This window comes from Hippopotamus amphibius, chromosome 7, assembly GCF_030028045.1.
Source record: "Hippopotamus amphibius kiboko isolate mHipAmp2 chromosome 7, mHipAmp2.hap2, whole genome shotgun sequence".
Taxonomy (NCBI): domain Eukaryota; kingdom Metazoa; phylum Chordata; class Mammalia; order Artiodactyla; family Hippopotamidae; genus Hippopotamus; species Hippopotamus amphibius.
Genome location: NC_080192.1, coordinates 123249115 through 123262518, shown reverse-complemented (window position 1 = coordinate 123262518; position 13404 = coordinate 123249115). Strand labels below are relative to the sequence as shown.

General features: G+C 35.4%; 1 protein-coding gene across 10 annotated transcripts in view; it reads left to right on the top strand.

Annotated features, from left to right (window-relative positions):
* The window catches only part of BIRC6 (baculoviral IAP repeat containing 6), a 230619-nt gene that overhangs the window by 65564 nt on the left and 151651 nt on the right, over positions 1–13404 (top strand). For 7 of the 10 annotated variants that reach the window (XR_009054583.1, XM_057740741.1, XM_057740735.1 and 4 more), the window contains exons 12-19: positions 4799–5024; positions 6856–7016; positions 8039–8170; positions 8643–8774; positions 10772–10950; positions 12305–12438; positions 12774–12935; positions 13026–13157. Coding sequence is in view for 9 of the 10 variants with exons in the window: in XM_057740741.1 (XP_057596724.1) it covers positions 4799–5024; positions 6856–7016; positions 8039–8170; positions 8643–8774; positions 10772–10950; positions 12305–12438; positions 12774–12935; positions 13026–13157 (1258 nt within the window). In the remaining variant the exon portion in view is untranslated. The remainder of the gene's footprint in view (positions 1–4798; positions 5025–6855; positions 7017–8038; positions 8171–8642; positions 8775–10771; positions 10951–12304; positions 12439–12773; positions 12936–13025; positions 13158–13404) is intronic. The other 3 variants (XM_057740738.1, XM_057740736.1, XM_057740742.1) reach the window with 2 other exon arrangements.

Sequence of the window (13404 nt, the reverse complement as noted above, 5' to 3'; positions counted from 1 at the left end):
TTCATTTATCATGGCCAATTCTTAGTTACTTTAAGAGAGTTCATTTCCTTGTTGACATTCTCTTACCAGGCTCATTTCTTAAATATTATTTATCACTATTTTTTCAGTAGTTGGAAAATGTTGTAAACATTAAAATAAGACATGGTTCTCAACCTGTGGTAGGTTGACCAGTTTTGATGAAGTTACTTAAGAGGTAAAAACATTATTTTGGTTGTTAAGGAGGTTTTAGTCTAGTTAGGGAGGAACAAAACATATGAAATGAAAGAGAGAAGAGTTCATTAAGTAAGTATATAATGAGTGGAATGGCTAATATTACTAATATTACTACCGGGATAAAAATGCTGAAAAAATATTCTTTCCCTGGGGTGATATAGTCACACCGTCGTTGCCACATTGTGAACCTTCAGATAGGTTTGGTTGCGTTTGCTGTTTTTGCCTTTTCTCCCATCCATCTTCTATACTGCCCTCCAGAACTTGTTTTTCAAAAGAAGTAATGTTAGCATTGCCACTCCTGTTTAAAAATCTTTATTTGCTCTGTGGAGCAAGTAAATAACTTACTCTGATAGCTGTAGTCTTCTTCTCAACCTCCAGTTATAGGAAACTTTTCACGATTTCTTAAGTGTATTCAGTTTCATGCTCTTCATATGTTGCACTAAGCTCTGTTTCCCTACCCTTTTCCTATACCACAGTCCTTTTGTATTTCCATTGTGCTGTTATATTTTACTCTTAGCCCTTACCACGTTTTATTCTCCAAACCTAGCATTTGGAAGAAATTTAATGAATCTTTAATGAAAAAATGTGTTTAAACTCAAATGTATTCCAAACAGAAATAATACATAAAGTTGGTATTTGTTCTTCATGAATACTTACATTTGGACATTTGATCATTCTTCTTTGTACCAAAGGCAAACTTTTAGTGATTACTTGTATAATATATAGCAGTCTTTACTACCTTATGTCAGGATTTCTCATTCTCAGCACTGTTGACATTTTGGACTGGATAATTCTTTGTTGTTGGGGGAGTGTCCTGTGCTGTATAAGCAGCATCTCTGGCTTCTACATATTTGATTCTAGTAGCACACACAGTTGGCCCATCCAAATGGCCCTTGGGAGGCAAGGTTATCCTCCAGTTGAGATAAAGTGACTCATGTCTCTGCTGTGTATAATTAGACTTGATTCTTTTGATTAACTACACAAGTCGGTTTAAAAACGTAACATTGGCCAACATCGTTCTAAATGGTGAAAAACTGAAAGCATTCCCTCTAAGAACAGGAACAAGACAAGCGTGCCCACTCTCACCATTATAATTCAACATAGTTTTGGAAGTTTTAGCCACAGCAGTCAGAGAAGAAAATGAAATAAAAGGAATTCAAATTGGAAAAGAAGAAGTAAAATTGTCACTCTTTGCAGATGACATGATATTATACATAGAAAACCCTAAAGATTCTACCAGAAAACTGCTAGCTCTAATTGATGAATTTAGTAAAGTAGCAGCATACAAAATTAATGCGCAGAAATCTCTTGCATTCCTATACACTAACAACAAAAGAGCAGAAAGAGAAATTAAGGAAACTCTCCCATTTACCATTCCAACAAATATATATAGAGTAAAATACCTAGGAATAAACCTGCCTAAGGAGGCAAAAGACCTGTATGCAGAAAACTGTAAGACACTGATGAAAGAAATCAAAGACGATACAAACAGATGGAGAGACATACCATGTTCTTGGATTGGAAGAATCAATATTGTGAAAATGACTGTCTTACCCAAAGCAATTTACAGGTTCAACGCAATCCCTATCAAATTACCAACGGCATTTTTCACAGAACTAGAACAAGAAATCTTATGATTTGTATGGAAACACAAAAGACCCCGAATAGCCAAAGCAATCTTGAGAAGGAAAGATGGGGTTGGTGAAATTAGGTTTCCTGACTTCAAACTATACTACAAGGCTACAGTGATCAAGACAGTATGGTACTGGCACAAAAATAGAAAGGTAGATCATTGGAACAGAATAGAGAACCCAGAGGTAAACCCACACACATATGGGCACCTTATCTTTGACAAAGCAGACAAGAATATACAGTGGAGAAAAGACAGCCTCTTCAATAAGTGGTGCTGGGAAAATTGGACAGCTACATGTAAAAGAATGAAATTAGAACACTTCCTAACACCATACACAAAAATAAGCTCAAAATGGATTAAAGACCTACATGTAAGGCCAGACACTATCAAACTCTTAGAGGGAAACATAGGCAGAACACTCTATGACATACATCAAAGTAAGATCCTTTTTGACCCACCTCCTAGCATAATGGAAATAAAATCAAGAACAAACAAATGGGACCTAATGAAACTTAAAAGCTTTTGCACAGCGAAAGAAACCATGAACAAGACAAGAAGACAACCCTCAGAATGGGAGAAGATACTTGCCAATGAAGCAACGGACAAAAGATTTATCTCCAAAATATACAAGCAGCTCATGCAGCTTAATACCAAAAAAGCAAATAACCTAATCCACAAATGGGTGGAGGACCTAAATAGACACTTCTCCAAAGAAGACTGCAGATGGCTAACAAACACATGAAAAGCTGCTCAACATCACTACTCATTAGAGAAATGCAAGTCAAAGACACAGTGAGGTATCACCTCACACCAATCAGAATGGCCATCATCAAAAAATCTAGAAACCATAAATGCTGGAGAGGCTGCGGGGAAAAAGGAACCCTCCTGCACTGCTGGTGGGAATGTAAATTGGTACAGCCACTATGGAAAACAGTTTGGAGGTTCCTTAACAAACTAAAAATGGAACTACCATACGACCCAGCAATCCCACTACTGGGCATATACCCAGAGAAAACCATAATCCAAAGAGAAACATGTACCACAGTATTCCTTGCAGCACTATTTACAATAGCCAGGACATGGAAGCAACCTAAATGCCCATCAACAGATGAATGGATAAAGAAGATGTGGCACATATATACAATGGAATATTACTCAGCCATAAAAAGGAATGAAATTGAACTATATGTAATGAGGTGGCTAGACCTAGAGACTGTCATACAGAGTGAAGTAAGCCAGAAAGAGAAAAACAAATACCGTATGCTAACTCATATATAGAATCTGAAGAAATGGTACTGATGAACCCAGTGGCAGGGCAGGAGTGGAGATGCAGGTGTTAAGGACGGACTTGAGGACACAGGGCTCAGGTGGGGGGCGAAGGGGAAGCTGGGATGAAGTGAGAGAGTAGCATAGACATAGATACACTGCCAAATGTAAAATAGATAGATAGTTGCTGTATAAAAGGGAGATCAGGGACTTCCCTGGTGGTGCGGTAGTTAAGAATCCGCCTGCCAATGCAGGGGATGCGTGTTCAATCCCTGGGCCAGGAAGATCCCACGTGCCGTGGAGCAACTAAGCCCACGTGCTACAACTACCGAGCCTGTGCTCTAGAGCCCACGAACCACAACTACTGAACCCGTGCACCTAGAGCCCGTGCTTTGCAACAAGAGAAGCCACCGCACTGAGAAGCCCAAGCACCATAATGAAGAGTAGCCCCCGCTCTGCGCGCAGCAACGAAGACCCAACGCAGCCAAAAAAAAGAAAAAGGGAGATCAACTCGATGATGGGTGATGCTTTAGAGGGCCAGGTCAGGGAGGGTGGGGGGGAGTTGCAGAAGGGAGGGGATATGGGGATATGTGTATAAATACAGCTGATTCACTTTGGTGTACCTCAGAAATTGGTACAAGAGTATAAAGTAATTATATTCCAGTAAAGAGCTTAAAAAATAAAAAAATAAAAAGCTAACATTGAATGTTTTCATATTTTGTAGGATATCAGTGTAATAAAAATTTTCATCTAAATGCCATAAAAATACTATTTAGTAAAGATGAATTAGATTATAAAGAAGTAAGTAATGTAAAGAAGGAGTATTGATATGCTGTTAATGTTTACAAACTATTTAATACAGTTTTAGTCAGATTTTAAAAAGTTCTAAGCTTTGAGGAAAACGTAATTTGAAGGACACTTGCAATAATTTTATAGAACTCAAGTGTAAACTTTTTTTGTGAGACTATTCTAAACATCAGATTTCATATGTTAGTCTTTTTTTAAAGGTTAACTCTGTTAATTGGAATAAGGACAACAATTTTTCAGCTTTATCTTATGTTAGGCATTTCACAGATGTGAATACATATATTTGCAAAAGCAAGCTAATCTCTCTGAAGCAGGTTGTTACTCTTATAATACTGGTATGTATACAGGATATTCTTAACTACCCCAGAAGTGGAAAAAATACCTTTTAAGCTTTTGGTTTGTAAATATTTGTTTGCCATCAGTATAGCTTTGACTTTTTAAAAATTACTTTTTAATAGAGTAAAAGGGGCCAAATATTGTGTGCTTGCAGATGTTTAGCATTTTGTTTTGTAAATAACAAAGTGTAAAAATTAATTAATGATCTGATGTAAGTTAGCCTTGCATTTTAGCACCACTAGTTTTCTTGCCCATGTTAACCTGAGGCCTTTTAAAGCTCAGTCAGGGCTCTTCTAACAGGTTGAGTTTGGGTTTCTCCAATAATAAGTTCCCTTTCTAGAATTTAAAATATTCAAGATGGATTTTTCTTATGACTGTTATGTAGTCAGTGCTATATACAACTGTAGTTGTATATAGGTATCTGAGCCTACATTATTAACTTTGAGGCTGTTTGTTGAATGTTGTAATTGACTAGACAAAAAACATGGATTAAAACTTCTGTTTTTAAAACCTATTTCAAATTCTATATTCACTGTTGTTAAGGAGTTGATTTATTGGTGGACCAGCCATTCACCCTTGACATCTTGACGTCTCTCGTGGAGCTAACCCGCTTTGAGACTTTGACTCCACGGTTTTCAGCTACTGTTCCTCCATGCTGGGTAGAAGTTCAACAAGAACAACAGCAAAGGAGGCATCCTCAGCATTTGCATCAGCAACATCACGGAGATGCTGCTCAGCATACTAGAACGTGGAAACTACAGACTGACAGGTAAAACTTTCTTCTAGGGTATTTAAATCTAAGTTCATCTTATATATTTGTGAGAAGCAACATGGAATTATTACACATCTGTTACTCTTTCTCTTAACTTTTGCATATTAACAACTTTGTTCTTTTTATTTGTCACCTTAATTTTAGAAATTCCTATATTCTTATTCTTAGTCGTAGGATAAAATGCTGAGAGTAATCCATTATTGCAGTTAGTTTGTTAAATAAATTTGTGGCTTGTGTGACTAAATATTTAAATGTTTGTTTTGTGAAGGTACATTTTTTTGTTGTTGTTATGAGTTTTTTTTTTAATATTTTTATTGGCGTATAGTTGATTTACAATATTGTGTTATTCTCAGGTATATAGCAAAGTGAATCAGTTACACATATACCCACTCTTCTTTAGATTTTTTTCCTGTATAGGCCATTATAGAGTATTGAGTAGAGTTTCCTGTGCTATACAGTAAGTTCTTATTAGTTATCTATTTTATATATAGTATTGTGTATATGTCAATCCCAGTTGTGCAGGTACTTTTGAAGGCACGAATAATATGGCTCTCATGGAATGTACATTCTGGTGGGGATAGATGGACATTAAGCAGATATCTACTATGTCATATAGTCATAAAAGCTCTGAAACATGTTAAAACAGTATGGTGATAGAGTAGTTGTTGGGTGTGTACATGTGTGTGAGAGTGAGAGAAGGAGAGAAAATATGTGTGATATTTTTTATATAAGGGGCCTCAGAGGGGCCTCCATGAAGACATTAATTTGGAGACAATAGCAAGTACAGAGACCCTGTAGAGTATGTTCTATGAATTTTAGGAAGAGCAAGGAGACTACTGTTGGAGGGGATTGAACATGCAACAGAGCACTAGGAGATGAGATCAGAGGAAATAGTTGGTAGCCAGATCATGAATGTCTTTATAGGCCATAGCGAGACTTCTGTGTTGAGTGAGATGGGAAGATTTTAGATGGTTTTGAATATAGGAGTGATGGGATGTAATTTATATATTAGAGGGATACATTAAGACTACTGTGTTGATAGTAGATTATGAGTGGTTGTGTTGTGTGTATCAGGGGGAAGTGATAGAAGCCAGGATTCTAACTTAAATGCTGTTGTGGTAATTCAGGTAATTGTGATGGTGATGGTAACTTGGACCATGATGATAGTTGACGGACACAGTGAGAAGGGTGGTCACGTATAGTTTGGAGGTAGAAGGAATAGTATATACTGATGTACTGAGCATCTGGTGTGAGTGAGAATAGTTAAGGATGACTCCATTGTTTTGGATTGAGCTAACTGAAAAATGGAGTTTCTTTTTACTGAATATTGGAGTTGGTTATCAAGTAGTTTGGGTTTGTTTATGATAAGTTTGAGATACCTGGTAGGCATTTAGATATGAATCTGGAATTGAGTGGAGTTTTATTTTTCAGCATATATAGAGAATTTAAAATCAGAGAATGGATATGTGTAAGAAATACAAAAAGTTCTTAATTTTAAAATACAAATTCCTGTGACCCCATTCTTAGATTCAGGGTGGGGCCCATGATTCCACACATAATTCTGATGCACAGTAGTTCACACTTAGATGAACAAGGGCTATTTGGAATGTACAGTTCCCATGACAGGTATGGTTTCCTGGGGTAAGATTATTTGCTGCCCTAAGTTTAATCTTTCTGAATAGAACTGTTTATCTTCTCTCCTGATCTGATTGAGAAGCACTAAGTTTTGTTGGCGGCTGCAAAGAGTATAAAAGGTGATATTATTGATAAGATGGTTATGTGAAGAAAGATTTTCTCATTATTTATCATTTTCTCCCTTACTTGACAGCAACAGCTGGGACGAACATGTATTTGAATTGGTTCTGCCTAAAGCTTGTATGGTTGGACATGTGGACTTCAAATTTGTTTTGAACTCAAACATTACCAATATTCCACAGATACAAGTGACACTGCTGAAAAATAAAGCTCCAGGCTTAGGGAAAGTCAATGGTAAGAATGGATCAAAATTTACGTTTGAAGATTTTATCTTGTAGTTGGTTTCTTAAAAAAACGAATTTTCAACTTGGCTGTCCAGGTTTGACGTCCCTTCTTGCCCCCGTACCCCTGTTCTGTTTTCCTTCTCTACTTTTTCGTGGTTCTGTTTAGAAAAGTTTATGCAGAGAACATTTAAGAGCTTTTCAGTAACTCCTTGTTGTTCAGACTTGCATAAACTTGAGTAATTTAATTATGGTTTTTGGGAAATGCAGTTAGTTCCTTTGTGAGTTAGTTTCACTTTTAGCATTACTAGACTTATGCTTCTCTTCCTAAATGGAGACTTGATTGGGAAAAGAACTTTGTTATGGAAGTCACATATTCTTTTAAGGTTATTAGTAAAGCCCAGAATGTAATGCCAGAAATATATTCACTTTCATTTATCTTTCTTACAAGTTCAGAATTTGATAGATTGTGTCATTAAAATAGATTGTACATACGTAGCATACTGGGAACTAGATATTATTTCTCAGTGTTTTCTTCTTAGTAGGCTAATTTAAAATACTAGGGATAATTTAAGAGTAAAATAGCTACTTCACACCAGGGGTAAAAACATGGAAACCTGAAAAATTTCCTATTTCACAAATATGTATGTATGTGTTTGTGTATATCTTTGTTTGTATATATATGTGTGTATGTGTGTATTATTTTGAATCATGACAGATCCTGATTTAATTGGGGTAGGACTTAGGTTTTGGTGTTTTTAAAACTCTGAAGGTGCTGTACTGTGCAGCCTAGGGTAAGAATTCTTAGTTTAATTGCCAGCAGATTATTTCTTCGGGTGAATATTTTATCACCATTAAAAGCGAGAAGAGTGTATGAAACAATTGAATCTAATTTACTTCCTCTCCTAACAACCATTTTAGCGTCTGTGATAAAAATCACTGTAGTTCCCAATTTAACAGAGAATTTTAGAATTTTAGGCACATAAATCATTGATATTAAGCAAAATTAAGTTTACTAATATTTTTATCCTCTAGAAACAGCAGTAGATAGGCAGATCACCTTTCCTTTGTCTCCAGCTCTTAACATTGAAGTGGAACAAAATGGGAAACCGTCCCTGGTTGATTTGAATGAAGAAATGCAGCACATGGATGTAGAGGAATCACAGTGTGAGTTAAATTATAGAGCTGTTGTCCATGACAGTAAAAGGAGTAGTGATCCAAATGCATCATAGTGGGCAAAGATTTCCTTACGGCTTGCAAAAACGTGGTCAGTTAAAAATAACCTATAATTCAGCTTTGGCAATATGCTTTAACTTTCAGCTCATCTTTGTGAACACAGCTGCGCTACTACTTGCATTCCTGTTTTTTAATATCTTGAGATTTGAAATCATGTCATGGCTTTATAATTTTTTTTTAAGTCAAGGTGAATGTAAATAATATGGGAATGGAAAACAACATAATATATCAGATAATTGATTATAGTTCCTTAGCGTGATAGTGAATTCTTATTTGAACACATTCTAAGTATGGACTTTTGTGTGGTGATGTTATATGTAAATGGGATGGATATTTGCTAGTTAAATATTACATTTTAAATTACAAGCTAATTTAAAAGAAAAATGTGTATTTTTCTTTTTAGGTCTTCGATTATGTCCATTTTTAGAAGATCATAAAGAAGACATTCTGTGTGGGCCAGTATGGCTTGCTAGTGGCCTTGATCTATCAGGGCATGCTGGGATGTTGACATTAACAAGCCCCAAACTTGTTAAAGGTGAAGTAACATATTTTACAAAAGCAGGATAAATAATCCCACACTTGTAAAAGTAGATTAAAAAAAATACTGATTTCAGAAAACTAAGATATTGTTTTTTGGGGGGACTTTTCATTAGCGATTCCATCAGTTTCCTGGTAGCTGAGGTCACTTCGCCTCATAAGTGACTATTGTTAGGTGAAACTTCACATGCTACTTTCTGTGTCTTGAAGGTCTCAGTGCTTTTTGAAAAAGAATGAAGAAGAATGTAGGATGACTTAGCATGACATACAGAATTCTTCCAAATAACCAGAGATCATGTTCTGGCATGTTTGCCTTTTCCATCAATTTAGAGTCCTGTGTCTTCAGAGTGTTTGTTGTATATTGTTATATTATCTTCTCTTATGGGGCTTTTATAGAGGAGTTTGAAAGTATCAGATGTAATGATTTGAGTGTCTTAAACATGAATTATAATCAATGTATATTTTATATCTTATATCTGTAAGATATTAGGTATTGCAGTAGTAGGACCTTTATTTCACCTTTGTATCTCAGGGGCGAATAAAAAAAGCCAACAAATGAGACACTTACCTCGATTGTTAAAGTAAAATTGGAGATGGGTAGGGTGCAAGGATCTTTCCCTAAACCAAGAAAATATCTGACCACCTAAATAACAGCTATTTAATTTGTATACATTCCCTTCATAATGTTTGTCCGCATTCACACAGTTACCTTTAGTTGCAGACATGGTGTATATACAAGTTTGAATGTACTTCCTTGACTACATCTTATTCATTCATTAAATTTATGGGTTACAGTGGTGAGCAAAACTAATAACATCTCTTCTCTCATTGCTGAGAGTATAAATTAGTTTTGTTTAATGAGAGTAAAACAGAATTTTATATGAAAATTAAAATGTTGGCTTTGACAAAGTTGGGGATAGAATTATATAACATGTATTTCAAAAGACTCAGTAATGTAAAAGTATTAATTTTCGCAGAATTTAGTAGATATGACTATTTATCTCATCAAATTCCTCAAACTTTGAACTGGAGAAGATGATTGCTAAATTTTTGTGGGTGAATAAAAGGATGATATGGGCCAAAGACGTTTAGAAAAAGAATATTGAGAAGGAGGGTCTTATTAGATTCTAGAACCTAAAATAATACAGCAATAAGAAGAATGTAACAGTGCGGCACTAGCACAGTAGGCAGGCAGATCCGTGGACAACAATGAGAGTAGCTTTTGTTATCACCGAAAGGTTTCATATCTGCTTAGGCATCAATAAGCGTATGGTTTGCTCATGGGTATATTAGTTTGAGGGTAGTTTTGCAGTAAATTTTACATATAGATTGTATAGTATGATCTCAACCTAGAACCATATAAAACAGAAACTAGTGGTAATAACAACCAATATTTATTGAGTGCCTCCGTTGTGCCATGTAGTTTTAAGTGTTTTAGTTACCTATGAGGTAGGTACTATTATTATTCTCATTTACTTTTGAAGAACCTGAGCCATGGAGGTTAATTTGTCACATACCTATAATGGCAGAACCATTATCAAACCTAGGTGGTGTCTCCAAAGCCTGTGCTTTTTCAGCTGTAATACTGTAATACTTATGTGTGTGTGTGCGTTCACATATGTATGTGTGTGCAGGCCTGCGTTCAGGGGCTGGCTGGATACATATAGTGATACATCACTGTCTTTGGTGCTTTAGGGACAGTTTTTTGTGTTTTTTTCTGTGGTTCACAAAATTTCTATTATTAAAACGAATAACTTCTTTGATTGGGGTAAAACATGCCAGGTGTCATATCCTGTTCCTATAACCCCTGTGCTTTTTGTTCTTTTGCTACCAAAGGTTATTCAGCCATATTATATGCAAACAGCGTAATTTGAAAATTCTAGCCAAGTGTATTTTTCTTTTTGTGGAGTTAATTTAACTTGCTCTGTGAAGACAAAAAACAATTTGATTTTTCGGTGACTGAATAATTTATCCTATTCTGCACCACCCCTCTAGGTATGGCAGGAGGAAAATATCGTTCATTTTTAATCCATGTCAAGGCAGTGAATGAAAGAGGAACAGATGAGATCTGTAATGGTGGTATACGTCCTGTAGTAAGACTTCCATCCCTAAAACACCAGGGTAACAAAGGTTATTCACTTGCTTCACTCTTGGCAAAAGTTGCAGCAGGCAAGGTATGAAACAGTATCATTTTGAACTGTAACATGCTGTTTTAAATATTGTGGTTGAGATTTGACACATTGTTGGAAGTAGTATGACCCAGAATTGATTTTTCAATGGACAGTTGGTTTGTATTTTTTCTGTGCAGCAAGTTAAAAAAATATAATCAAAGAGAAAATATTTGAATTAATTTACGCTGACTACCTAGCTTATATAAAGTATATTCAGTAGGGAGTAATTGTTAGCAGGTACTTCCCTTTGTAAATTCTTTGGACCATAATGCTTATTTCCTTGGGTGTGAGAGTTTGTTTCTGTGCCCTCTACTGGAAATGCCCCAGTTTTTTGGTTTTTGGTTTTTCTTTTTCTCTTTTTCTTCCTTCCTTCCTTCCTTCCTTCCTTCCTTCCTTCCTTCCTTCCTTCCTTCCTTCCTTCCTTCCTTCCTTCCTTCCTTCTTCTTTTCTTTCTTTCTTTCTTTTTCTTTTTCTTTCTTTCTTTCTTTCTTTCTTTCTTTCTTTCTTTCTTTCTTTCTTTCTTTCTTTCTTTTTCTCTTTTTCTTTCTTTCTTTCTTTCTTTCTTTCTTTCTTTCTTTCTTTCTTTCTTTCTTTCTTTCTTTCTTTCTTTTTTTCTTTCTCTCTCTCTCTCTCTCTCTCCTTCCTTCCTTTTTCTTTCTTTTCTTTCTTTTATTCTCTTTCTTTCTCTCTCTCATTCTCTTTCTTTTTGTAAACATTTGGGAGATTGCAGGAAGAGAAGTTGAGAAGTGATTTTAGAAATATATCTTAATTTTCATGGTTCATTTTTTACAACTGGCTATGTATCATGCAGTTTCTTTCTTCATACTTGTTTGATCTTGGACTTTCCTGAACTCTGGAGATTTTGTTTCTCTGTCATCATTATTCATAAGCAACAATAGCAATATCAGTAACACCAATCATCTTGTATTTGTATAGGTCTTCCAATTTTTCAAGGACTTCTGTGTACTTTATCTGATTTAATCCTCAAAATAACTCTGAGGTAGGCAGAGCAGGTGTTATTACCTCCATTTTTCATATTGAAAGTGAGTGAACCTTAGAGACTGGGGAGTTAGTTGGCATACCTTGTAGAGCTGTATCTGGGACTTAGACTCAAGACTTTGGCTTTATAATCTTTATTCATTGGGTTATTATCTTTAAACAATGACTGTGTCTTTCTTTCCCTGTGATAATTCTGGGCTAAATTAGTCACTTACTGAATATGAGGGTGAAAGATATTTTAATTTGAGGTTTATGTTTTGATGGTCGTAACTCAGTTGTATTTTATTTATAAATTTTCATAGTAAATAATTCTTTTGTTTCATTTGTTTATTCAGTTATTTATTTTTTGTATGTTTAGGAAAAATCCTCTAATGTTAAGAATGAAAATGCAAGTGGCACCCGTAAATCTGAAAACCTCCGGGGCTGTGACTTACTTCAAGAGGTCTCAGTCACCATCCGAAGATTTAAGAAAACTTCAGTTTCTAAGGAAAGGTAACCTCATTTTCTTCTACTGTTCTCACAGTAATAGGAGTACAAAGGAAGAATTCCAATAAATATACCAATATACACAAAATTTTAAGATCCTAACTTTTACTTGAAAATTTTTGTTTGCTTTTCATTTCTCTTAACTTATCTCAGTGATGGTATATATTATCTTTCCATTTCATTGGTTCATCCCTAGTGCTTGGTAATATTCAAAAGTTCTTTTTTTAAATTGTGATATATGTGATTTCAAATGAAACATTATGTGGCCAACCAGGTTCGGATAACTTTAGTCTAACTTTTGTATTTTGGTTGTTAATGTATTTATATTTTCTTTTTTGTAGGGTGCAACGGTGTGCCATGTTACAGTTTTCAGAATTTCATGAGAAGCTTCTTAACACTTTGTGTAGAAAAGCAGATGATGGCCAAATCACAGAACATGCCCAGAGCCTTGTGTTAGATATTCTTTGTTGGTTAGCTGGAGTCCATTCAAATGGACCTGGAAGGTTAATAAGATTTTATTTACCACGGATTGCCCTTTGGATGTTATGATTGGAAGTTCAAGATGAGCCTAAACATCTGCTATTGTTTTGCAGCTCAAAGGAAGGAAATGAGAGCCTGCTTTCAAAAACACGAAAATGTCTTTCAGACATTGTACGTGTTTGCTTCTTTGAGGCAGGACGAAGCATAGCCCATAAGTGTGCTCGATTTCTAGCCTTGTGCATCAGGTTGGTTTTTTTCCTTTTAAGTTGAAAATATACTTTGTAGATGCACCTGCAGTTTGACAGGTGATACCTTGTTTATAGTGTTATTTTGTCCTTGTTGAATATATATGTAACTTAAAAGGAGTTTCAAAGATTGATGAGGATTATTGAGATCCTTAGAGAAAATTTTGGGTTTTTTGGGCAAAATGTTGTGTTAAATAAATCTAGTAATAAAAGAGTTCCACTAGACTTCTCTGCTTATTAGGAAGAC